This window comes from Diuraphis noxia, unplaced genomic scaffold (genome assembly GCF_037042655.1).
Source record: "Diuraphis noxia isolate RWA-SAM2 unplaced genomic scaffold, SU_Dnox_SAM2 contig0003, whole genome shotgun sequence".
Lineage (NCBI taxonomy): Eukaryota > Metazoa > Arthropoda > Insecta > Hemiptera > Aphididae > Diuraphis > Diuraphis noxia.
The window spans coordinates 12676095-12702345 of NW_028301713.1; the positions used below are offsets into that span (position 1 = coordinate 12676095).

Consider the following 26251-nt stretch of genomic DNA (forward strand, 5'->3'; position numbering starts at 1 on the left):
ACAAACGATGCACAAACGATCTGTCAAAACAGAATTCAAAAATTCCAAATCGGGGGGGGGGGCCGTAGAAATGGACCCGAATATATGATAATATTTAAATATAATATATCCTAGACTGACAAATCATCTTATCTAAGTTTAAAATTAACCAAGTACGTTGAGAAATATGAATGGTTTGATTATTACCAACTCTTTTAAAATAATATTTAAACATTTGCTAAAAAATAAGTTTATATAATTAATTTCAGTTTTTTTTTTTGCGAATAATAAATAATATAGGTTGAAATTCAAATATTGTTATCAAACAAACAAAGACGTAAACTACTTCTTGATACTAAAATTAATATCGTTGTGCTAGTAATTATGAACAATTTTGGGGACTAATTTGCCCGGCGCCTCCAGCAAATTGCAACACACCTCCTTCGTCTATCAAAACTAAGTGGTTGTCGATATTTATACCAAATCCTATCCAGTTAAGGAGTAGTTAATTAGCAATTCCCACTACACGAACCGGTCTTGAGAACCGGGTTGTTGGATCGATACAAATAAAGTTTCCTAAGTTATATTTTACAGGTCCTAGGAACTTATGACCTGCCACCTGCGTTCATAGACAAACACAATGGAACACGATATAGTAACGCAAAACAAGATTTATTAAATGACTGAATAATATCTATAGTACATAGTATACTATCACCTGAGTAACCCTGTTCTTGAGGGTAGTATATTGAAGATCACAGGAATAGCGGAGCACGAGCTGAACAATTATTAAGTGATTTTTAAAAGGGTAGGCTTCAATGTGTTTTGGACACGACCGTGGTTTAGACTCGACTGTCTGGCTATATTTTATAATATACATATATGCTCGTAATCTACGTTCCTGTGTTCTGTTAACCTAAGCTAAATCGGCGAGCGCGACAGAAATGATGAGTCAGTAATCTGTAAATCGTTACAATGGTTTACTAAAAATCTCTCCTCGGCGACTTCACGCAATTATATGCACACGAATACACATACAGACACGCACATATAGGAAAATAATGATATATTCAAGTGTAGGCTGCGAGCATACTGCATTTGTGCCGAATAGGGGTGAAAAAAAACCGTCAGAACGGTTATTGAAATTAACAAACGGAATCTCCAGTGGCTTATGTATAGGTAATATATACATAAACCTATATGTGTGAATATGCTTACAGCGGTAAAGGTTATCCGGTGGAATGTTATTATTAAATATTATATAAGCAACTGAATTACAATTATTTAGGACTGCCAAGCATTCGTAGGATTCTGCTCCGTATCCAAAGGAGTTTCACAGTGAACAAATACCGCTGGAATGCTCATGTCTGCAACTCCATAGTACAGAACTTTCCGGACAAGAGGGAACGGAAAAAATGTCGTCCGACCACTAAACATTTTTTAAGAAATTCGCATATCAGTATTTAGTAGAAGATTATTTAAAAAATAAAAAATAATTTATGTTACCTTCTAAATCGATTAAACTAAAAAGAATACTAAGATTAGACAATTTATATTTTAGTTTACAATTCCATATTCGTATTATGCTAATAATTATAGGGCCCGGATTTAAATGCACTTAAAACCATACAAATATGTAATATGTTCTAAAAATAGCCAAAAGTGTTTTAAAAAAATGCATTTTAACACAAAAATTACCTTAAAAATGATATTTATATTAAGTATTTATTTTTACGATTTGTTATTTTTATTTGGAATTCATAAATTAAATGTATTTTTTAGGGGGTGTAGTGGCCGGGCGGACTAAGGCGTCCTTGCGACGCGCACCGTCGCCGGTTCGAATCCCGGTGGCATCGCTTTCTGGACAGTTCATGCTGTCTGAAAATAGAGGCTGCCACCCCCAACCGGGCATGGCAGGAACATAGCTACGGTTGCACATTCGAAATTCTGTCAAAAACATCTGCGAGTACCAAAGCCAACAGTTCCCTCCCCCACAGTTCCATAGGCTAATGGCCCTCGTCGTCGAAGCTTCAACCCCCCCCCCCCCCCCAAAAAAAAAAAAAAAAATGTATTTTTTATTTATTGGTTTGTTAAAAAATAAATAAAAACTAACTGAAAATTGGTACATTTACTTTATACATGTATTTGCAAACGGCGGTAAATGTAATCCGCTGGTGGAATGTTATTATTAAATATATTATATAAGCACCTGAATTACAATTATTTAGGGCTGCCGAGCATTCGTAGGATTATGCTCCGTGTCCAAAGGAGTTTCACAGTGAACAAATACCGCTGGAATGCTCACGTCTGCAACTCCATGGTACAGAACTTCCCGGACAAGAGGGGACGGAAAACATGTCGTGTCCGACCAGTAAAAAACTGTTCCAACGATTATTATCATCATCATTTCGCGTGCACGACGACGAATAATATTTCGATTTAACTTTAGCGCTTACTACTGCATGGTCGATCATTTGACGCGTATAAATATTATATTAAATATTATCAACAATATTGATAAACCGCCAACATTTTTTCTTTACTTCCATCAGCAAAGAGCTGAGGAAATGCATTATAATTTATAAAAAAATTACAAATAGTCGGGCTGTCATTGGCTAACAGCTAGGTAGGTACCTAAAAGAAACAAAAAAACAAAATACGTATCATTCATATCATGCTAATTAATTTTAATTTTCTATATATTAGACATAAAATCGTATACTTATAGTTATATAAAGCTACAGCTTACATAATATGTTGTGACGTATCGAATTGTAAACAAACATTAAAATACGTACAGTTTTCCTATAAGAAAATATGGTATATTTTAATTTAAAACATCACGGACAGTAAAAATGAATAGGTAGGTACGATTTGTTAATAAAAAAATACTCATCATTCAGAGCTGAAATGGCAGAAAAAACGTAGTAGTATATAACGTAATAATATTATAATCAGTTTTCCATCATGGCATAAAAGTATACAGTTTTGTAGTAAGATAAATCAAAAAAGAATAGTTATTTAGATTTTCTATTTTGGTACTTACGTATCATAGTATAATCTATTTTCTCAAGATCACCAAAGAATGTTTCCTAATTTTAATAGGATCGTGTCCCCAGAACACCCATTTCAAATTTCGTGTCCAAACCCAAAACTATCGTAAGTCTATTTGATAATAAAATACAAACAATTTTTCGAAATATATAATAATCATAAATCATAATATTATTATACAGGTTGATTTATAAGGCATATAACACTCATTATTTTTAAATATATATATATACCTATTTACTTTTTAAAAATTTTAGATCCATGCTGTTTCGGAACTATATAATTTTTAATATTTTTCAGATAAGCCACTATCAACTTTTGATTTTCAAATGACAACCTATACTCGTATACGTAAAATTTCATAGACTAATTAGGCGATTTTCATTTTTCGTTAATCCATTGTAATTTGAAAATCAAAAGTTGATAGAGATTTACCTTAAAATTATAAAGGTGAATAATATTAAAAAAATATATAGTTTTAGAACAGCATAAAGCTAAAATTTTGATAAAAGTAAATAGTTTTTAGAAATAACGATAAAACAACGCTTTATTTCATTTTCTTTTAACAAAAGGTAATTCAACCTACTGTACTAGGCCACGTATATCAAAAATTATACATATTATGTTTTGAATGCCTATAGCATCTTTTATATGTTTATTATTACTGTACAAACAATTTATGTACATAGCTGATTTCGTTTTCTAACTGTAACAGAATTTTTTTTGATTAAAAGTGGGTATGGAATGGGTACAGATCACTTATAAAAGAAATCGAGTTATCGATTTTATTTTATATTTTGTTCAAAGTTAACAATTTTTATTATTTTCTTATATTTAATCAAAATGATTGTTTTAAATCATAGTTTAATAACCATTACAATTTTAACCGTTTTAATTTGTGTTAAACTAGTCACTGCTACTGGTAATGATAAAGGTAAGGAATACTTTATTGATATACTAGTATGATTATATTTTGTGTTTTAATGTAGAATTATGTTGATATTTATTTTATCAGCACTGAGTTATCAATTTTTTGATAAACTTCTATTAATTATGATTATGCTATTAAATACATAGATTAACACAATATGGTTAGAAGGTAAAATGTTGGAAGCACCTACAACTAAATTGTTCTGGAAAACCAAAAAACAAAAGATTTAAAATAAATTGTATTTTTTTAGAAAATATTTTTTAACTTTAGAAAATCAAACAAAAAATCGTTTTGAGATTTAATAAGTTACGTCATAGGACTTAAACTTTAAAAAAAAAATCAAGTTTTAACTATAAACATAACTTCATGGCCTGCTCTTTTTAGTGAATAATTATGACTTATTTATGTAAAAACAAAAATTAAATAATAAGTAAATCTTGAATAGAATGTTTAAAAATTAATAGTAGCACTTTCATGTGAATCATAAATTTAGTGAATACCTTAATCAGCCTTCTATTGAATTTCGTTCATCAATATTCAATGCTGGTTATCACTTTTTAAAGTACTGACAGAACGACATAATGAAATTATGAATTGATGTAACCGCCAACAATGACACTTTCGTCCTATCACGTTTCACTGAAGGCCGCTTGCATCTTTTAATTGACGTTCACATACATTTTTCAATCCCTCCAATTATATGACGTTTACAAACACATGTTAAGACATCGATTGTAAATAATAAATAAGTGATATCCGATGTTTGTGTTGGATGGATCGATGTAAATTTTGCGATTTAATATAATGTGCAAATAAGTCGATTTCAAAAAAATGTCACTTACGTCCTTTAACCTTCTAACCATATAATAGTGTATGGTATTTATTATAATTGAATTATACATAACATTATAATGTAGGTAGTAAAATTGTTATAGTTTAAGATTTTTATAAAAATTGATTCAAGGTTAAACAATAAATCTCCTGTTTATTAAATTTGTGGAAAAAATTTTTAGTATGTTCACGAAAAACAAAGAAATAAAATAAAAGTGTTACTAATTTAGTAAAATAATTTTATTAAAAATATAAAATAAAAGTTTTACTAATTTAGTAACACTTCTATTTTATTTTTTTATTTTTCGTGAACATATTAAAATTTATTTCCACAAATTTAATAAACGGGAAATTTAATGTTTCCTCTTGAATCAATTTTTATAAAAATCTTATGATATACCTAGTAATACTAATGGGTGGCTGTTTTCCTCAAAAATGTCACGGATTACGGATAAATGTTATTGGATATCGGATATGATGTATTTTTTTAAATAATTTGTATCTAACTAATCTGTTTCACATCTAATTGTTGTGCCAAAGTGGTAAAGATTGTAGGTTGCATTTAAAAAAAAAAAGTATGTTCACGCAGAAGTATATTAGGAGGTTATTACACATTTTATAACTTATACAATTTAGTTGACATATTGTATAGTATAATTTGACTTTATGTTTTTTGTCAATAAACGATTGCAGCTATGAGGTGAAATGACTAACGTCGGTACCACGCCCAGTCATCGATTCACAATGTACAAAAAAAAAGCTGAATCTTGTCAATGGATTAACGAAAAATAAAAATTTAAATTTGAAAATGCATTAAAAGAAATATCTGTATTAGTTTATGAAATTTTAAGTATATGGTGTCATTTCATGTGATATGATTTTATGTCTCCGGCATTGTATTGGATTTATATATGTAGTTTTTTGTAGTACCACTTTTTGGGTTTATGTAGGTACTTGTCCGTCGCATGGGATGACAAGATCACTTATAATATTAATCTATTTTTTATTCATCATTTAAAGTATATTAGTGTCAATTTGAACGTGGTTGGAATTTATTAAATATTATAAATACATATTTGTATACAGTCCACTGATTACTAGTGCAAAAGGTGTCGGTTACTAATAGTGTATCGACCTGAGTAGTTTAATTTTGGACCTTCGAACCGAATATTGTTGTGTTAAAAAGAATCAACTATTATGTCGATTTCAAGTAATGTTGACTATGAATTGTCTAATGAAGTCGTCTTGGCTACGTTAGTACGTCGCCGTGGTCAAATTAAAGCTTCTCTTACGAGGGTGCTATATTTGTTAAAATTAAAAAAAATACATTAAGTTCTACAATGTTCATTTAACATATTTTTAGTTTACTTTATTAATGGGATTAGTTTTCTTCTGGAATTCAAATTGTCAGACTTGATTTTTTAACTTCTTTGAAATTAACTTGAGTAGTTGAGTATCTAATAAGTTGATAAAGGATTAATTTAACTAAATAATAATTTAATGTTAAACAAATATGTTTACGTACTTAATTAATTTTTTAGTATCTTCAATGATCAAAATAATATATTAGAAACAAAATTTTTATTTACCATTGTTCTTTTTTTCAAATTTAATGGGAGTTAGAAAAATATGTGATTTCATTAGTTATATCTCAAGCCATCTGGCTAAGGATATTTTTTTAGTAAATACAGATAATCTTAGTTATTAATAATAATCACTGTGCCAGAATGCAAAATTTGAATATTATACGCAAGACGCAACTTGTAAGTACTTTCTTAACAAAGAACAATATATTTAGGACAAATTATCAAGTACCGAACCTTGTGAAATTACAAATAAATATGTAAATTGACTAATTTAATATTTTTACATATATTACGACACTGAATCGATATTCATCTATGAGGAAATAAGCTTAGCGCATATTGTATTTTTTTTAATTTCTCTGATTATCTTTGGTAGTCTTGAGAAAATAGAATATACCATAATATGTAGGTACCTCAATAGAAAGTCTAAATAACCATATTTTTTTTATCAACCTTACTAAAGCTGTATATTTTTATTGATGTATAGATGTGTTTAGGAGCTCAAAATGTTATTTTATATTTTTTTTTTTTTGGGTGGGGGGATGGGTGGAGGCGCAAACTCGTAAATGTAATTTATTAAAAACAAAAGAAACATATGTAAATAAAAATAATAGTTGCATAATAAAGTGAACTTTTGTATAATATTCTCTGTAATATTAATTACTTAAGTATTTGTTAAAGTAAGTTTTTTTTTACTCTATTATATTTAAAATTACATCATATTAGAGATTACTCGTAGGTATAATTATAACAGCGGGGTTCCTCTCGTATTATATAAAAATAAATAATTAACATTATAAGTATAACATACATATAATAACATAATAATATTGTACATATATGGTATCAATATTTTCTATGAAAATCAAATATTGTAAAATGTTTTGATTTGAATATACTTTCATGTAGTGTCATATTTTGAATTTCTAGTTTCGTTATTGCTATCACTAAAAATGGCAATTTAGTGGTTATAAATGTTTGTAGAATTGTAATGTGCAGTATTAGCTAATACTATCTAGATAGTCGAATAAAACGTCTAGTGGGATAGATTATAAACCTTGTCTTTTAATAACCGTCTATAGGCACAGTTCAATGTTTCACACATCATACAAAATATTATATTATTATTAACACTTTATCTTCTGCGTGTTCAATTTGAATACAAATTTTTCTTTGCGAGTTAAAAATATTGAACACTTAATGTAATAGATCTCACAAATTTCCTATTACCTATTCAAATATACTTTCACATATATTCCCAAAACAAAAATATTATATACTTTATGTCAATGAAGACAAATTTTAAAATGTATGTAACATAAGCGACAACTTCCGAAAATAAAGACTGGGACATTCGCGGAGTGTATGAGTAGATATTATAGAATTGTACTATTTCGATTCACTTATCTTTTTTCTACGATTTGAAAACTCAATACCTTATACTCGTTCAAATTTCAATATCAGTGTATGAAATTAATCAAATAATATCGTGTTTCGGAGAACGAAAAAATCTATATGTTTAATGTTTATACCTTTTTATTCAATAGCAATAAACGTTTGGAAGGTGTTTACAGACATTTATAACAGATGTATTATATCGTTATTTTACATGGCCTAATAAAGTTAGTTTGTAATAAGTTTTGGCGAAAATAATGTGTTTGACAATTTCATTTGTGTTTTAATTATAGCAATATATTATACTAAATGTTGTAGTTGGTAAATGCGGAATTGTTTATACTATTTGTTCATTTATAAAGACTAGGAGTATACTCGAAATGTATTCACATAAATTTAATACAAATAAAACGGTAGCCCCATCCTCTTTTGATCAGGTTAGGTACTGAATCGACTAAAGCATTGCATTGAATACACATTATTTTATCAGATGTTATAACAAAAAAATAAAAAATAACAATTGAAGGGTCCAGTGCAACAACCGGGTATGTCCACTTTTTCAAAAAAAAATTTTATCGTGGTTTCTTTATGAGGAAATAAATCTATACAATTCGGTGTAACAAACCGGTATGTCCGATTATTAGTTACGGAGATATAAGCAAAATGGACTTACCAGGTTATTTCATTTCAGAGCAAAAACCTGGTATGTCCGGACATACAAGGTTTTTGCTCCGAAACTAATTATGTTGGTTATACTGATAAATGATAAAAATCAATTTTATGAGCAAGAACCTGGTAAGTCCATACATTTATCCTATTATAAAGTCATAACTTTTTTTGTGTTATTATAATTATAATTTTAATTCATATTATTGATTCATAATAATGAATGCTATATGTTTTCAAAATAAATATAAAAAATACCACACATATTAACGATATAATAAATTGTATATCTTACTTAAAATGAAAAAAACCAAATTTCAAAGCAAGAAACCTGGTAAGTCCATAAATTTATCTTATTTATAGGTCATAACATTTTTTGTGTTAATATAAATATAATATGAATACATAATATCAATAAAGAAAAAGGAATGCTAAATGTTTTCTTTATAAACATAAAGTGTATGACAAAAATTAAAGAATTTAAATGTTTTTTTCTTCTCCTGAACAATTTCCAAAAGTGGACATACCAGGTTGTTGCACGTTCGCCAACAAATGGAAAATAATAATATTATTCTCATATATAATAAATAAATAAAACTTATTGTGAACATTATTCACTTTGTATTAAGTGGGTACGGAATGGGAACAGATCGCTTATAAAAGAAATTGAGATATCGATTTTATTTTATTTTTTGGTCAAAGTTAACAATTTTTATTATTTTCTTATATTAAATCAGAATGATTTTTTTAAATCATAGTTTAATAACTATTATAATTTGTAATTGTTTTAATTTTTGTTGTTTTAGACGCTTCTGCTTCTACGTCAGCTGTTGCAGGTAAGGAATACTTTATTGATATACTAGCAGTATGATTATATTTTGTGTTATAATGTATAATTATGTTTATATTTATTTTATCAGCACTGAGTTATCAATTTTTTGATAAACTGTTATTAATTATTACTATGTTATTAAACACAGGGATTACAACAAAGTGGTTAGAAGGTAAAAGGATTTAAGCATCACCTAAAACTAAATTGTTCTGGAAAACCAAAACACAAAATATTTCAAATAAATTGTATTACAAACATAGAACATCAAACAGTGGCGTATTTTGTATGTTTTTTTTTTTGGGGGGGGGGAGGGGGGGTGTCCAGATAATATCAGTGTATACCTACTTATTTGTTAATTGGTTGCAATATTTCTCTGTTTTACATTTACTACCACCAAGTTCATAATATACTCATCAAATATTGTAATGAAACATTTTTTATTTATTTAATTAAAAATAGTAATTTTTATGTAATTTAAATCATACATGTATAAAATACCTACTGTAAACATAGTTTTAAAATTTAAAAATAAAAATAAAAGCAAATAATAATAATTTTTAAAATAGAAAATAGAAAATAATAAATACACTTAAAATTATTATACAAAGTAATTTAAATAATAAATTCAAGACGCCATTTTTTTGCTCAAATCCTTCAAAACATCATCAGTAGTAATTTGTTCATTTCTGTGAATCGATAACATAGCCAAACCATTTAATCTCTTCTATAATAGGTAACACAGACACATGAAGGCACGGAGCCGCAAGATAAAAATATAAATTGCATGTATACTGTAATAGGATAATAATAACATAATATTATTTAAACATTAGTACCTATATAGTTATCATCATCGGTCACAATCATTTAATAATTATTACTATATATTTTGTTTGTTACATTCGATACCAGTGGTGCTATAAGAATAACAGTTTTATAAATAATTAAAAATATAATAGGATAATAGGTACATTATTTAAAACTAAATTTATTTTCTTTCCAAATTAGTTTAGGACTTTATATAATATTAAAATAGTTCAAAACGAACCACATATTTTTGTTTGTCAAATTCCCTTTAACATTTATCAAAATTAAAGATTAATTTTTTTTTTTTTGGTTTGGGGGGTGTCCAGACACCGTGGACACCCCCCCCCCCAAAATACACCACTGACATCAAATATAAAATCGTTTTGATATTCAATAAGTTACGTCATAGGATTTATACGTTTTGTATGGATTAATTATTCATAATTATAATATAATAATATAATTAAAACTAATTTAAAAAAAAAGGCTCTTACGCAGTTTATGAACAAACTGGACCCGGGTCAAATGTATGCCGAAAACACCGTGAAAATTTGAATTCTTGTTTTAGTTTAAAATATTTAGAAATATTAATTGTTTTTTTATTTATCATTTTCACAATAAATTATGATACTCTATAGTATATATATATTGGATACTCTATTATGGTCTCGATACAATAGTCCTATTTAATTAATTGGTCTTTGGATCTTTGCTCGATCTGACCGGGTCACGAATCGAAACAGTGATACCAGAATAACAAAAAAAAAAAAAAAAAAATGAACGAATCAACGACTTTTTGTTATGTCGTGATCCGGATCGGTTCGTTCACAAGTTTGACCCGTTCAATTAGACCTGTTCGCGAACGAACGACACATCTCTAGACTGCTTCCGATGCCACGCGTTCGGCCACAATGCCAGGGGAAAAAAAAAGGTACTGGATCGACTCAAGCATTGCATTAAATACACATTATTTTATCATATTTTATTAGATGTTGAAAAAATAACAATAACAATTGTTACGTTCGCCAACAAATGGAAAATAATAATATTATTCTCATGTATACTTAATAAATAAATAAAAACTTATTGTGAACATTATTTGCTTTACGCCACCTATAGGTCATAACTTAAGCAAATTGCGAAGTAAGGAATACTTTATTGATATACTAGTATGATTATATTTTGTATTACAATGTATTATTATGTTGATATTTATTTTATCAGCACTGAGTTATTATAATGTAGGTAGTAAAATTGTTATACCTTAAGATTTTCATAAAAATTGATTCACATCAGTAGTATAAAATAGCCGATTCTGAAACCTGAGCCCTGAGCCAACTGAGCCCTGAGCCAACTGAGCCAACTGAGGCTCATTCCGCATCTCGCATCCCGCGTACGTGTGCGACGTGTATTTCCTCCCCACCACCCTTATCCTCATCCCGCCGCTACGTACGTGTGCGTTATTGCTATCATATTATTGACTGAGCCAACTGAGCCTGATACTTCAACCCTCAACCCTCAACCCGCCACTGCCGCCACCGTATATTTCCTGCCATTAGGATTATTCGATATTAAAATACCTATTAGTGAATAACTTAGTAATGACCGATTTAGTCACCAGGATGTCACCCGTCTTAACATTAGTCCACATCAATTAATTACATTATACCATTATAATTGAAAAATGTCCCCACCTATTAAAGAGACTCCTGACTAAAACAGCTGTCAGTCTTTCAGTACGTTTTAAACCGTTGTGAACGTATTTTTTCTCTCCAAGTCTTTAAAATTTTTAGTGAGTTACAAAGTGTTTAATATCTTTTAACATTTTTGTGAATTTAAAAGTATTTTTTTTTTTCAGTGTTTATTTCTTTGCGTTTTAATTTTTAAGCATTATTTTCACCTAACAATTTGTGTTTTTCTTTTTTTCTTTCGCTATTACTTTATAAAATTTAAAAATGTTTAAATGCGATCAATGTGTATCCACGTTTACGCGTAAAGACAATTTGACTGCTCACCAAAAAAACATGTTGGAGTTCGTTTTCCATGTACTGTTTGTGCGTCAACATTCACTTTCAAAACCAGCTTGAACAAACTCATGAAAAATACACATGGTATCGTACCAGCTCTTCGCCAACCCTATGCGCAGCTCGGCCAACCGGATGCATCGATCGATGCTCAACCAGTACGACAGAGTGTTATACAGATTGCCCTTCAAATATTTGTCCCCGATGTCCCAGCTGGTGGCTCGAACATGATGTCTGAGGACGAGATTTGCATGGCAGCAATGGACGAATTTGAAAATGAACAAGTTCAAAACAATAATACAGGTTAGTTAGATTTTTTTTTTTATTGGGGCCCGAAATAAAAGATTTTTTTTCATAACAAATTGTTAATAGATAGGTTAATAGATTTTTAAAAAGATTCGCCATCACATTTTATTTAATTAGGATCATGTATTTTATTTTAAAGATTACACTATGATCAATAAGGGGAAACGTGTCTCCACCGGGAACACCGCGTCAGCAGTTAGGGCCGAAAAAGCACGTATGGATTTAGTACAGTCTCCAGGGTTTGTGGAAATCTCGTCGTCCGCGGCTCGAAAAGTCACCTGGTATTTCGTAAAAAATTTGACTAATGTTCAAAATTACATCGACTTTCTCCGTTCACTAAGACCTGCTCTGTCAGACATACTGAAAACTCGCGTTCAGGAACATCCAATAAAATTTAGCTTGAAGCTCGAGGCGACCTACAATCGCCTACGTGTAGAAAATTCCTTGGAAAATCGTGCATTTAAAACATCTGCAGTTGAAATGTTTAGAGAGTCTGATATATCAACAATTCTTGAGAAATCTTTTACAAAATTATTGATGGAAGAGGAGACTTATACAAGTAGAGGGAGTGGGTTCACGTTACAAACTATAGATGGATTATTATTGGCAGTCTATAAATATACACCAATGGGTGGGTCGTCATACATACCGTTGCCAGCATTTGTAGACAGAAAACGGGCCACAATTAATCCCCAAAACGTGGACCAACAGTGTTTTAAATGGGCGATTTTGGCGAAGCACGTGACTGAACTAAATAAACATCGTGTTGGTGATAATTATAGGCAGCACGAGTATAAATACAATTTCAATGGAATATCGTTCCCAACGCCATTATCCGACGTTCAGAAATTCGAATATAATAACCCTACTGTCTCTGTGAATGTTTATGGGTTAGACAAAAAGTTCCAACCACCTAGGAAATATCCAACATACAATGTGTACCCACTACGTGTCGTGAACGAAGAAAAACCCAATCACTTCGACTTACTGTTGGTGACGGATGATAGTGGCTCACATTATGTATATATATCAAATTTATCACGACTTATTAGCACACAAAAAAATAAGCATGGACATTTAGCATATTTTTGCAAGAGATGTTTTACATCATTCGATGAGCAATTTTTAAAACATAAGTTGAATGGACGTGCGGGGTTGGAACAACACAAAATGATATGTGGAGCACACAAACCTATTTTACCAAAATTGCCTGCGCCCGGAACAATGTTAGAGTTTGAAGCTTGGAAAAAAACACAACGTCACCCTATAGTTATCTATGCAGACTTTGAAGCACTTCTTGTAAAATGTGAAGAAAGCAAAGGCGAGAATACATTGGCTTTTCAAAAACATTCCCCAATGAGTTACGGTTATGTTGTAAAAGCTAAAGACGACGTACAGATTGAACTGCTTGAAACGTTTGGAATACCTACAACACCAGTTATTTTCCGTGGTAGTGAACATAATCAGAAGGTGGCGAAACATTTTGTATTAAGTATTGTTGAAATTGCTGATAAAATAGACAAACTGCTCAAAACCAACACTCCAATTATAATGACACCGGAACAGCGACGTAAACATGAATTATGTAAAGCATGTAATTTATGTAAAAATAGGTTTTCTGTGGAAAACCATAAAGTAGCAGATCACTCCCACTTATCCGGTCAATTCCGTCAAACATTATGTAATACTTGTAACCTCAAGCTTCAAACGCCTAATTTTGTACCATGCTTTTTACATAATTTGTCCAATTACGATGCTCATTTCATCGTAACCGAGCTAGGATATGACACTAAGACAATTTCAGTCATTCCAAATACTGAAGAAAAATATATATCATTTTTAAAACATGTAAACAACGATTTTTCAATAAGATTCATTGACACATTCAGATTTTTGTCTTCAAGCTTATCGACTCTGTCCTCAAATTTAATTACTCCTGGTTTTGAAAAATTCAGAGAAATTTCTAAAGTTTGAAAATCCGAAGATATGCCTTTTGTTACCCGTAAAGGGGTATATCCTTACGAGTTACACTGATGGGTAGAACAGGTTAGAAGAATCATGTTTACCGGAGTACAAAGATTTCTACAGTACACTCACAGAGTCACATATTGAAAACGAAGAGTATAAACATGCAGCAGATGTATGGAGCCACTTTAAATGCAAAACACTTGGAGATTATTCGGACTTGTATTTAAAGATTGATGTTTTATTACTGGCAGACGTTTTTGAAAATTTTAGGGATCTGTGTTTGACTACATATCAACTGGACCCTGCATTTTACTACACAGCACCAGGCTTCAGCTTTGATTGTATGTTAAAATACACTTCAATGAAGCTTGAGCTACTCACCGAGTATGATATGTTGTTAATGTTCGAGGAAGGTAAATATTTCGCGATTATTTTTACTATAAAATTTAATTATTTATGCTCATAGGAATCAGAGGTGGATTGACTCAAGCTAGTATGAGATACGCTAAGGCAAACCATGAAAAAACACCTGATTATAACGTAGATAAAGAAAAATCGTGGCTGATATATCAGGATTGTAAGTATATATATTTTATTTATTTATTTTTTTGTATTATTAAAATTTTATTTTAGGTAATAATCTCTACGGGTGGGCGATGTCACAGTACATGCCATAATATGGTGGCCTTAAGTGGGTCAAGCCATCGCTAGATGGTCTAAGTGATTTAAACGAAACATCTCCTATCGGCCGAATATATGAAGTTGACGTCAAGTATCCGGTAGAACTACATGATAAACATAATGACTTACCATTCCTACCTCAAAACAGTGTTCCATCAGGTTCTAAAGTAAAGAAACTCATGGCAACACTAGAATCGAAAAAAAATTATGTGATACATTATCGAAACCTACAGCAAGCTATAGCCAACGGTCTCATAGTCGTTTATACTTGACATACTTCAAAAATGTTAACATATTAATTTTACTATAGGTGCATAGAGTAGTTCAATTTAATCAATCAGCTTGGCTAGCTGAATATATCAATCTTAATACAGAGTTGCGGAAGAAGGCAAAAAACGACTTTGAAAAGGATTTCTTTAAGCTGATGAACAATGCTATTTTTGGTATGTTAATATAAATCATAACTAATACTCGTTATATTAATTTCATTTGTCTAGGAAAAACGATGGAAAGTGTAAGAAAAAGAATTAACATTGAACTGGTGTCTAGTGAACAGTGACTACAAAAACTTATTAACAAAACGACCTTTAAACACTGCACTACATAAAACGAAAACCTACATGCGGATACGTTAGAAAATAAAATCATTAATTTTTGTAAACCTATTTATATTGGTAAATATTCACTTTAAATTGACGTATATTGTTAGATTTTAATGTTTCAATTGATTACAGGTTTTGCTGTGCTAGATATTTCAAAGACCCTGATGTACGACTATCACTATAACGTTATGAAAAATCACTATGGCGATAAAATCGAGCTGATGTACACTGACACCGGTAAATTAATAAATTTAAAAAAAAAAATGGTGATATACCATTATATAATAATAATAATGTTATCGTAGATTCACTGGTATACTACATTCAGACCGATGATTTTTACAATGATCTGGTGAATAATTCTAACTTGCTCGATCGAATGGACACGTCAAATCTACCCCAGGACCATCCGTGTTACATTGCTGAGAGAAAGAAGATTCCCGGGCTATTTTCTGATGAAACAGATGGGCACATTATGAGAGAATTTATAGCCCTTCGAGCAAAGTCCTATGCATACATTTTGGATGATGAAGAAAAAATCAAAGCGAAAGGCATCCGAGGTCATGTTATTAAAAATCACGTGACATTTGAAAATCATAAAAAGTGTTTATTCGGTGAAACTGACTTCGATTTCTACCATCAAAATTTCTCCATTCGATCATTCAATCACCAACTTAGTACTATAAAGATGAACAAATTAACTTACAACAGTTTTGATGATAAGAGAGTGGTATTGGACGATAAAATACATACCTTGGCTCAAGGCCACTACTCTATAGAGTAAGCTAATACAATTGTATATTTTAATTTATCTTATAATATTTTTAATTTTATAGGGAAGATGACGTTTGGCCGGAACTCGACTCTGAGGTGGATGCTGAAGGAGTGAAATGGAGTGAACAAGATGAGATTTAATGAGAGCGTTTTATACATCTAACCTAACCCGTACATATTGATTTTTGTAAATACTGATTAATGTATATATTTGTGTAAAATATAAATATTCTCACCTTTTTATAACCATGTATAAAAAACACAAAGTTAAAATATAATTACGTTTATTAAATATAATGTTTACAACTTTTAAGAATTATTTATAAACCATTTCCTTATAGCAAATACTTTGTAAAATGTACATTGTTTTGGATTAAAACCCATATGAAAAATACAGCAAGGTAAAGTTTCGTCATCACATATTTGATCCAAACGAGGGCAGCCTAAGTCTTCAATGTTGACGAGTGCGACGTGCGGTATATACTCCATAAGAACTTGTTTTTTCTGTTCGCCTTTGACGTAAATGCATCTGAATTTTAATGAATTCAATATTCTACCGACTTCTTCATACTCTATGTCACCGTATTCTATAGATAGTTGATGATAATTACGTTCCAGCCCCTTGTTAGTTTTACGACTTTTGTTATTCTCCATGGATTTTGAATGTTTAAAAATCCAGTGTTGGGTCGCCCAAGTTTCTGTGTCTACTATAGAAATTTCTTTAATCATGTATTTATTGTTCAAGCCAAGAACGCATTGCATGTCCAAGATGGCTGAAGACATTATGGCTCGTCTTTATAATAAGTTTCTATAGTGTTAAGGCGGCTCAGTATAGCTGGTATTATTTTTTTAATCTCAACTATAGTTTCTTTGATATTTTGTAATGATATTTCGCCTCTTGTCATATGCTCTGTAATCTCTATGCACGTTAATTCTAACTTTTCTGTTTGTTCCTCTTGAATTAGAATAGATTTATGATTTTCTTCAAGTAAATGCTCAATTTTATCGAGTTTATTCGAATACGATTTAATAATTCGTTCGAGATTTACTAAAAATTTATTTGTTTCACTAGACTGAGAACTACCAAACACGTTCATGTCTGTAGCTAGACTGACACTTTTTTCTAATGTGACTTGTATTTATCCAACTATTGTGCGTATTATCGAAACCTAACCATTTCACAAACATTTTGTCCCCCTTCTTACGTATAATTTTCTCTACTAAATAGTCATTTGGATAGTTTGTTTTCAATATTTCTTCTGAATAAAAGCAGCCAGCAATTGGTTTTCCAGTATAATCTTGTAGCTGATAAGTGGTAGGTAATGTTTCATTAATTTTAACAATTTTAAATATATCTGTAGACCAGCTAGGAAAATAGCTTTTTGCAAATACACCTTTATATGTGCTTACACGAACGTTATCACGAACGTTAAATTTAATTTTTCCATCAATAATTTTTCTTTGTTTAATTTTGACTGTCGTTGGATCTGCATCAGCTTGCACTGGTGTCATGCTTATGGTCCTGTGTTTTGAGTTGTTGTACTCGTTAATCAATGAAGGTAAAATAGAAATCCATTCGTGTGAACCTCGTGCCGTAAACTCTCTAAACATTTTTTCTTTCAATGTGCGGTTGAAACGTTCTACAATACACGCTTTCATAGTACTATACGTAGAATACTTGTGCATGTTGTGCTTCTTCATCAAGGCATCGAATGTTGAATTGTAAAATTCTTTACCATTATCGAGCTGTAATAATTTTGGTGAGCGTTTGGCCAGTATTTTAGACATTGCACTGGAAACTTCTTTAGCAGTTTTGGATTTTAACGCTATTGCCCAAGCATATTTCGTAAAACAGTCTATCACACATAAAATATACTTGTACCCTTTATTTTTTTTCGAATACGGTATCATTTCGACCAAGTTGGCTTGCCATAGATCGTTTTTGCCATAAACATTAACCCTACGCCTTGTATAATTTTTTCTAGCTGGTTTGTGTAATTCGACTGAGATTTCACGTTTAGACATTTGGAATATGTTTTATTATCCCTGCTTCACGAATTTCTTCGAAAATCGAGATTATTTCGTTTAAAACTCCTGTATTACCAGCTGCTTTTGACGCCAATAGTAACTTCAATTTTTCGACTAGCTCATTAGGATCATTCCAGTATACTAAATTATGTTTTTGTAATTTGACTGACAGTCCAGCGCCCGATGGAAACAGATTTTGGATTAAATCCGTGTATTTATTCCCACCTCTTTTAATTTTTGTTCCGTCTGCTTTAAGATGAGCTGACGTTTGAGTTAATATTGATTTATATGTTTTTAAATCGTTTTTGGTATACAGCTTAGGATTTTTTGAAAATATTAAATTACCAAGTCCTTGTGTTAGTGGGTACGATATATCATCGATAGTTAACGTATTATCAACGAGTTTAATTTCTTTTTTACCCAAGTGTACACTTCCATTTGATTGTATTTTAGGCCCATACGTTTTGTCTATATCGTAAGACCTATACCAGTCGTTTATTTTGAATGAATCCCCAACACTATGTTCTATGCTGTCTTCATTAACGGATGGAGCTTGAAATGTTGATGGATCGAAACGTTGTTTCAATGGTTCGATAATCGGACTTAATGTTTCCGATACTAATGAATGAATTTCTGCTTTTCCTTGTTTTAATGCTGTATACTTGCGTTTAATATTTTCTTTGGCTTTAACCAGTTCTCCGAGTACATCACCACTGGCAGCCATGACTGTGAATGAAGCATTTCCACAGTAACAACACTTTATATAACGACGAATATGTCGAATCCATGACGATATCGTCCATTGTTGCGTTCACAGTCTTTGTTTATGACGATAAACTCAAATCTCCCCATACGCCAACACGAAGTGCAAAAGTCTTTAAACTCCGAGTATGACATGTCGCCAGAGCAATGCTCATTGTATACATGCTTTAAATTAGTCTCATCTTGTTTGAATAATACAATAAAATTAGCATTATCGCGCAAAATTTGTTTTGGCACTTTTGAATAACTCTGAGCCAGATAAAAAACATCGACTAAATTATGACGACCTCTGGAGAAGTAAGTTCACGCAATCTTTTGGTTTTCAGTAATAATATCGTCGAAAATAAACACAGAGTTTGGTAAAGCTTTCTCAGGTTCAATAACTTGTTCGTTTTCATAGAATGTAAATAATTTTATACCATCAATATCTGATAATATATCACTTAGCATTTTATATTTAGGTTAATCCAATGTTTTTGAATATATGTATACGTTGTGAAATCTTATTCCATTTATATGCGTTAATATCGTAAATATTAAATTAGTTTTACCACAGCCAGAAGGGCCCACGATAAGTGCACGTATCGTATTAGGTAGAAGCGATCCATGTCTCTGTTTCTTAAACGATGTAGGAGGATCCACGTTTTCAATTGTGAGTTTTTTTCCTTGTTTGATGAACTTCATTATAAATAACTGAGCAACGACGAGAATGTAATCAGTACACAATGTAATTCGCTCGAAGAAGCTCCAAGAATAAGGGTGGTGGGCTTATCATCACGCTTATAAATAAATTACCAATCGAGCTGCACGTGCCTGGTATTTTTTATTTTTTTCTAAACATGATAATATTATATTTTCTAACTATTTTTTTTATTTTAGGATATCAATACTGTGGGCCTGGTACAAATTTAAAAAAACGATTAGCTCGAGGCGATAAAGGTATAAACCCACTGGACTCTGCTTGTAGGGACCACGATATTGCGTACGAACAGAGTAACTCTATCGCAGATCGTAACAAAGCTGATTATATATTAGAGCAGCGATCCTGGGATAGATTCAAGTCGAGAGATTCCAGTCTAAACGAAAAAGCTGTAGCTTGGGGCGTAACTACCGCCATGAAAGCAAAACGTAAAGTAGGTGGTGGTTGTGGATACAAAGCAGCGATCAAAGCAGCTAAAAATGTTATCAAGAAAAATGTCGGTGAAAAAAAACTTGATGAAATTAAGTAAAAAATGTGTAACCGTCGCGCGAAGAACATTCAAAATTAAGAAGACCAAAGTTCCACGAACAATAAATATTCCGAAAAAAGGCGGTGTGCTGCCACTCATACCGATTTTCGCAGGGTTGTCAGCTCTAAGAGCCCTGACTGGTGGTGTGGCCAACGTTGTGAAAGTGGCTAATGAATTTAATAGAAACACACCATCTCATTTGGGAAAAGGACTATATCTCACACCATATAAAGGCAACTCGTATAAAATAGAAACACCGCATAAAAGTGGTCAAAAAGCAAAAAAATATAGAAAGTCAAAAAACTAATAGCCACGTTACCCAGAAGAGCGTTGTACGATTTCGAACTTATAAAAATCGCTCGCTTAATGAAAATACCTCATTTCATCGGAATGTTTACCAGAGATAAGTTGTCTAAACGCCCCAAACGTCAAGAATTGGCGATTGTTAACTTGGACGCTGAAAGTGGTACAGGAACGCATTGGGTAGCGTATAAGAAAATCGGAAAAAAAGTCAAATACTTTGATAGCTTTGGGAATTTACCACCTCCAATTGAAGTACAACAATATTTTCACGGATGCGACATACATTTCAATTACAGCAGAGAGCAGAAATATAATACTACAAACTGCGGACACTTGTCCGTTTATCATGTTCACATTAACGTTAAACGGAAACTCGAGTGAATTGTAGTGCGAGATCTTTCCACCGTTGGAAGTAGAAAATACTGCACAAATATGTCTTTTGAGTTTACAGACAAATAATTCTATACCAAACATAGAACCTGGTTGCAATACTATCGGATTTCGTAATATAATCAATAATAACGATAACGTTATTATACCTACAGGCACTTATGAGTTGGATCAGTTAGAGTCTATTATACAAAACATGATGCCTGAATATGTCAGATTTTTTGAGTTAAAAGCAAACAGCAGAACATTAAAGTGTAGTATATTGTGTAGTCATGAAGTCGATTTAGGGGTCGAGAATAGCATAGCGAAATTGCTAGGTTTTAGAAATGTGCTATACACTACTGGCGCTACTCACGAATCTGAAAATATTGTCAACATAATGAAAATAAACTGTATAAAAGTAGAGTGTAATTTAATCACCGGCTCATTCTGTGATGGAGAACCGAGCCAGATCATACACGAGCTTTATCCTACTGTACCTGCGGGATATAAAATCGTTGAGGTACCTAGGCATCCAGTTTTTTACGGTCTCAATACGACTTCAATAACTAAAGTGAATATCGCGCTAAAAGATCAGAACGATTGTCTGATTAATCTAGGCGGTGAGCCAATAACAGTTCGTTTACAAATAACCCGTAGGATATGGCGCTCAAATTTAATATAAAAAGAGCTACAATCAAAAAACCTGTCAGTATACCGCCCGCCATTAAGAAATCAACACCTAAGCCGAAAAATATCAAGCTCACGAAAAATAATTTAAATTTTCTCCGTTCGTTACAATGATTGATGACTCATATTTAGACGTGACGGCCAACTATGTCGACGATTGTAAAATAACTCAAAAGAGTTACCATTCGTTCACGTCGTATTCAAGCTCAGCTCTATCATACAATGAGGAAATTAGAATTAATGTTCAAAACATGGATTCTTACACTTTGCCGTGCGAGAGTTATATTTTCATCGAGGGTAAAGTTAACAAACCAGCCGATGCAGCGGGGGAAGTTCGTTTTTCAAATAACGGATTGGCATTTTTATTCTCCGAGACGCGATATGAAATAAACGGAATAGAAATACAAAAATTGAAATCACCCGGAGTGTCATCATGTTTGAAAGCATACTGATCGTACACTCAAAACGATTTGAATGCGTTAGAGAACGTGGCTTGGGACTCGGAAATGGATAGTGAAGATAGTAAAATTTTATGACCAATAATATATTTTCCGGGTGTATTCCTCTAAAACATGTTTTCGGATTTTGTGAAGATTACAAAAAAATATTACTCAATTGCAATCAGCAACTGATTTTAAATCGCGCATCTACCGACCTTGATGCGATACATGTTGTGGGCGAAGGCGCAACCGCTGCCGTCGATAAAAAAAAAAAATTACAATTGAACTGACTAAGGTGACTTGGAAGATGCCTATTATCAAAGTCAGTGAAAAAGAAAAATTAAAGTTATTGAAAGTATTAGATTCTCGTAAAACACTGTCGTGTGCGTTCAGGACCTGGAATCTATGTGAATATCCGGTGCTCCCTAGGAACACATCTCATTCGTGGACTGTTAAGTCTAGCAGCTTACTGGAAAAACCAAGTTTTGTTTTGTTTGGATTACTAACAAGTAGAAAAAACAATATCGAAACCGACGCTGGGCGGTTTGATCACTGTCAACTAAAAAATCTTAAGGTGCACTTAAATTCCGAGGTGTATCCATATGAAGACTTTCGAGCTGATTTTAACAATAATACCACTAGCATACTCTACAAAGCTTATACAGACTTTCAAAAATCGTATTACGAAAGAGATTATTGCGAACCATTGTTATCAAAACATATTTTTCAAAACTATGTGCCAATCGTCGTTGTTGATTTGTCGTACCAGAATGATAACGTGAAATCATCGACCGTGGACCTACGAATAGACTTTGAAACGGACACAGTTATTCCAGAAAAAACTGCAGCTTATTGTTTAATACTACATGACCAGATTATAACTTACAATCCGTTTAGTGGAGATATTAGAAAATTATAAACCTTGTAAATATCTTATAATTATTTTTATACCTTGTAAATATTATTTTCTAATAATAAAAAAACTTATTTTAAGTATCACGCTTATTTTATTTTCATATAAATTATGTTTTATGAACAAATATTAAAATAGTCGCCGCTTAACATTGCGCACTGGTGCTGGGTGTTCGGCGAATGGTAATTGATATGGCGGTGGCGTAATGACTTGAGATGGTGATTGCGCCCTGAAAAAATCTGGTCCATCGTTTACGTCGAACGACTGCTCAACCCCGTCTGGCACTTCAATATTATCTATTAGCTGAAAAAATTTACTATTAAATAATGTTTTTATTTAAAAAAATATGATTATATAAATTACATCTAACGGTCTAAGAGTAGCGTATGTAAGCGGGTCATCGTGCATGCCGAATATATTGGTAATACTTGGCGACATTGGGGAATCTATTTCTCCATTCTGCGACTAAAATAAAAAAAAATAAAATGGTATTAAATATTTTAATATAATATATTAAATTTATGAATTTCCTCGTGTGTCGACCGATTTAGCAAAGATGCTGCTAGTTGTTTAGCTGCGAACATTTGTATTTGACCGGTTAAGTTTGGGAAATCCCTGGGGGGGGGGATCAGAATACACCCACGGCAGTCCATGCCGTCGTAAAAGGCGACCAAAATGGATCTAACAATGGGCAGCAACATTGTTAGTATCAAGTAGAGATTCATCTTTACTTGAATAGCATCACTTAGTTATAAGTGATGTCATTGCGATACAGAAGGCAACGGGAAACCACTGTATTAATTTTCCCAAACATTAAGCAATGAAGGACAACCATATGGCGTACCAGATTTGCAACGACAAGGCATGGCCTTTGGTAAAGAAGAAGAATAAGAAGTTTGGGAAAGATTTGTCCATTCGTTCGTCTTGCGTGTTCTTAACGTATACCATTATCTCTTCTAAATTTTTCGGTGGCGATTTAAGGAGATTGCATTTATCACGTAGGTATGTCGCAAACTCATCAGTCTGTTTTATAACTAATTGAGCAGTGTATATTGATTTCCTTACGATACTTTCGAAAATACAACATTCGAGATATTGAAGACGAATAAGGTCCTTCCGATGCAACAGTACTCTGCACCCGTCCTGAGTTTTTGATTCTATCACTATCACATTTTCTCCGCCATACACCATACTGGATATTTTATAAAGTTCGGTTTCTAAAAATAACGTGCGCTTATATGTTAGTGTCTGCTCCAATACGAATGACAGCATATTACCTATCAGTGAAAATATACGCCGGAGAAAATCAGGCAATATTTTGACATGCCGCGATGAAGTAAATATATTTACGACTTCGTAATTTTCGCTCGGATCAATACCGATATGCACAAATTTACGGTTCGCAAAATCCAGTGTGTAGCATGTAGTTTCGATGAGGTCAGCCGGTGGTGATGGTGGAACATATGTGAAATTCTTCTTGTACACTGCAGCCATGTTTCCAATTGAACCAGCCATGATTAAAATTATTTTTGAAAATAAAAACTCACTAAAAATTTTAAAGACTTGAAAAGAAAAAATACGTGCACAACGGTTTAAAACGGACTAAACGGTTCTTTCAGTCAGGAGTCTCTATAATAGGTGGGGGCATTTTTCAATTATAATGGTATAGTGGCGGTGGCGGTGGTGGCGGTAGGGGCGGTGGTGGTTGAGGGTTGAGGGTTGAGGTATCAGGCTCAGTTGGCTCAGTCAATAATATGATAGCAATAACGCACACGTACGTAGAGCGGGATGAGGATAACGGTGGTGGGGAGAAAATACACGTCGCACACGTACGCGGGATGCGGGATGAGGCTCAGTTGGCTCAGGGCTCAGGTTTCAGAATCGGCTATTTCATACTACTCACATCTAATTGTTGTGCCAAAGTAGTATAGATTGTAAATTCCATTTAAAAAAAAAGAGTATTTTCAAGCAGAAGTAAATATATTAGAAGTTAATTACAAATTTTATAACTTATACAATTTGTTTGACATATTGTAAAACTTAATTTTGATTTAGTCAAATAACACTGAATTAATAATGTTAACAATAACTTCATTTATTTTTCTACATAGGCTTAGAAAATAATCTTAAAAATTGATTTAAAAATAAATGAAGTACCTAAGTATATAAAAAAAATCGCACAGTTTATATATTTTTATAGTCTATAATGTGAATATATTATACCGTAATTTGTAGTAAATCGATGACAATATGGAATAACACAATGTTTTGTTTTTAGATTTCTGTCATGGTAATATTTAAAGTTAATAAATAATATTTAATAAATAAATATTACTGAAGTTAAAATGTTTATAATATTCTGATATTCTTAAAAAAAATAAAAGGTCGATATCTCATATTGCGTTTTCTTTATGTTTGAGATCAATGATCATAATCCTAATTTGATTTGACGTTGATTTCTGTTTTAAATTCGATTTGCCGTGTTCATTTATTATTATAACTATTAGAAAAGTATCTGTAAAAGAATGTATCAATTATTCTACGAAAGTAACTTTTTAGTATATTATTATATAAATATTGATCAAGCCGGAAACGCTACAATAACATGGTTAGCGCCGGGCACCGTATGTACTCAGCAACGCCTATAATACCTGACTTGACGCACACCGACCGAGCTGTATAATGTGTGTGTATATATGTGTAGCAAGGCTCAAAGGAAATTGACGCATTCGCCAAACAGCTCAATGAGTGCTAGTCTATGGGTGGTGTGTGCATATTTAAAACTAATGGTAAGGGGTAATTCAAATAAATGATAACAATTTTTGATTATTTGTTGCTGTATAATACCCAAATTTAAATAATAAACAGTTTTCATTTACAGAAAATCAAGGGTTTAGAAAAATATATAATAATAGGTATACACGATTCGATAATAACTATGGACTTCTTAGCCAATCAGGTAAAAAATGTTTATGTGCAGCTATTAAGCTCAAGCACTTTTATAAATATAAATTGATGAAAATATGACAATTTAGACCTTTTTTGGCCAGTTGATAAATATTATTAATAATAAAAACGTAA

At 31.8% G+C, this 26251-nt stretch overlaps 2 protein-coding genes, 1 long non-coding RNA gene and 1 pseudogene across 6 annotated transcripts; 3 read left to right on the forward strand and 1 right to left on the reverse strand.

Annotated features, from left to right (window-relative positions):
- Nucleotides 1–3785: 3785 nt before the first annotated feature.
- On the forward strand, nt 3786–25556 carry LOC149056738 (uncharacterized). The gene is made up of 5 exons (XR_016190994.1): nt 3786–3967; nt 9249–9278; nt 9423–9446; nt 11201–11224; nt 25449–25556. It is a non-coding gene; the product is annotated as an uncharacterized LOC149056738 (long non-coding RNA).
- LOC149056739 (uncharacterized) lies at nt 11240–12426 on the forward strand (annotated as a pseudogene).
- Nucleotides 12544–16733, forward strand: LOC149056740 (uncharacterized). 4 transcript variants are annotated; one of them, XM_089223816.1, is made up of 6 exons: nt 14381–14956; nt 15013–15503; nt 15558–15734; nt 15795–15899; nt 15968–16442; nt 16499–16733. In XM_089223816.1, the coding sequence occupies exons 4-6, from the start codon at nt 15827–15829 to the stop codon at nt 16575–16577; spliced, it is 627 nt and encodes a 208-aa protein (XP_089079942.1). In that variant the 5' UTR covers nt 14381–14956; nt 15013–15503; nt 15558–15734; nt 15795–15826; the 3' UTR covers nt 16578–16733. The 4 variants fall into 4 exon arrangements, with proteins under 4 accessions (XP_089079941.1, XP_089079938.1, XP_089079940.1 ...); XM_089223812.1 differs by lacking the exons at nt 15795–15899; nt 15968–16442; nt 16499–16733 and having other exon boundaries at nt 12551–14792; nt 14846–14956; nt 15558–15731; XM_089223815.1 differs by lacking the exons at nt 15795–15899; nt 15968–16442; nt 16499–16733 and having other exon boundaries at nt 12544–14956; nt 15558–15731.
- Nucleotides 23300–24685, reverse strand: LOC107171230 (uncharacterized). Its single transcript, XM_015521458.2, has 4 exons — nt 24060–24685; nt 23700–23767; nt 23534–23634; nt 23300–23473 (listed from the first exon to the last, which is right to left on the reverse strand). Exons 1-4 carry the CDS (start codon nt 24683–24685, stop codon nt 23300–23302), a joined length of 969 nt encoding a protein of 322 aa, XP_015376944.2.
- Nucleotides 25557–26251: the final 695 nt, after the last annotated feature.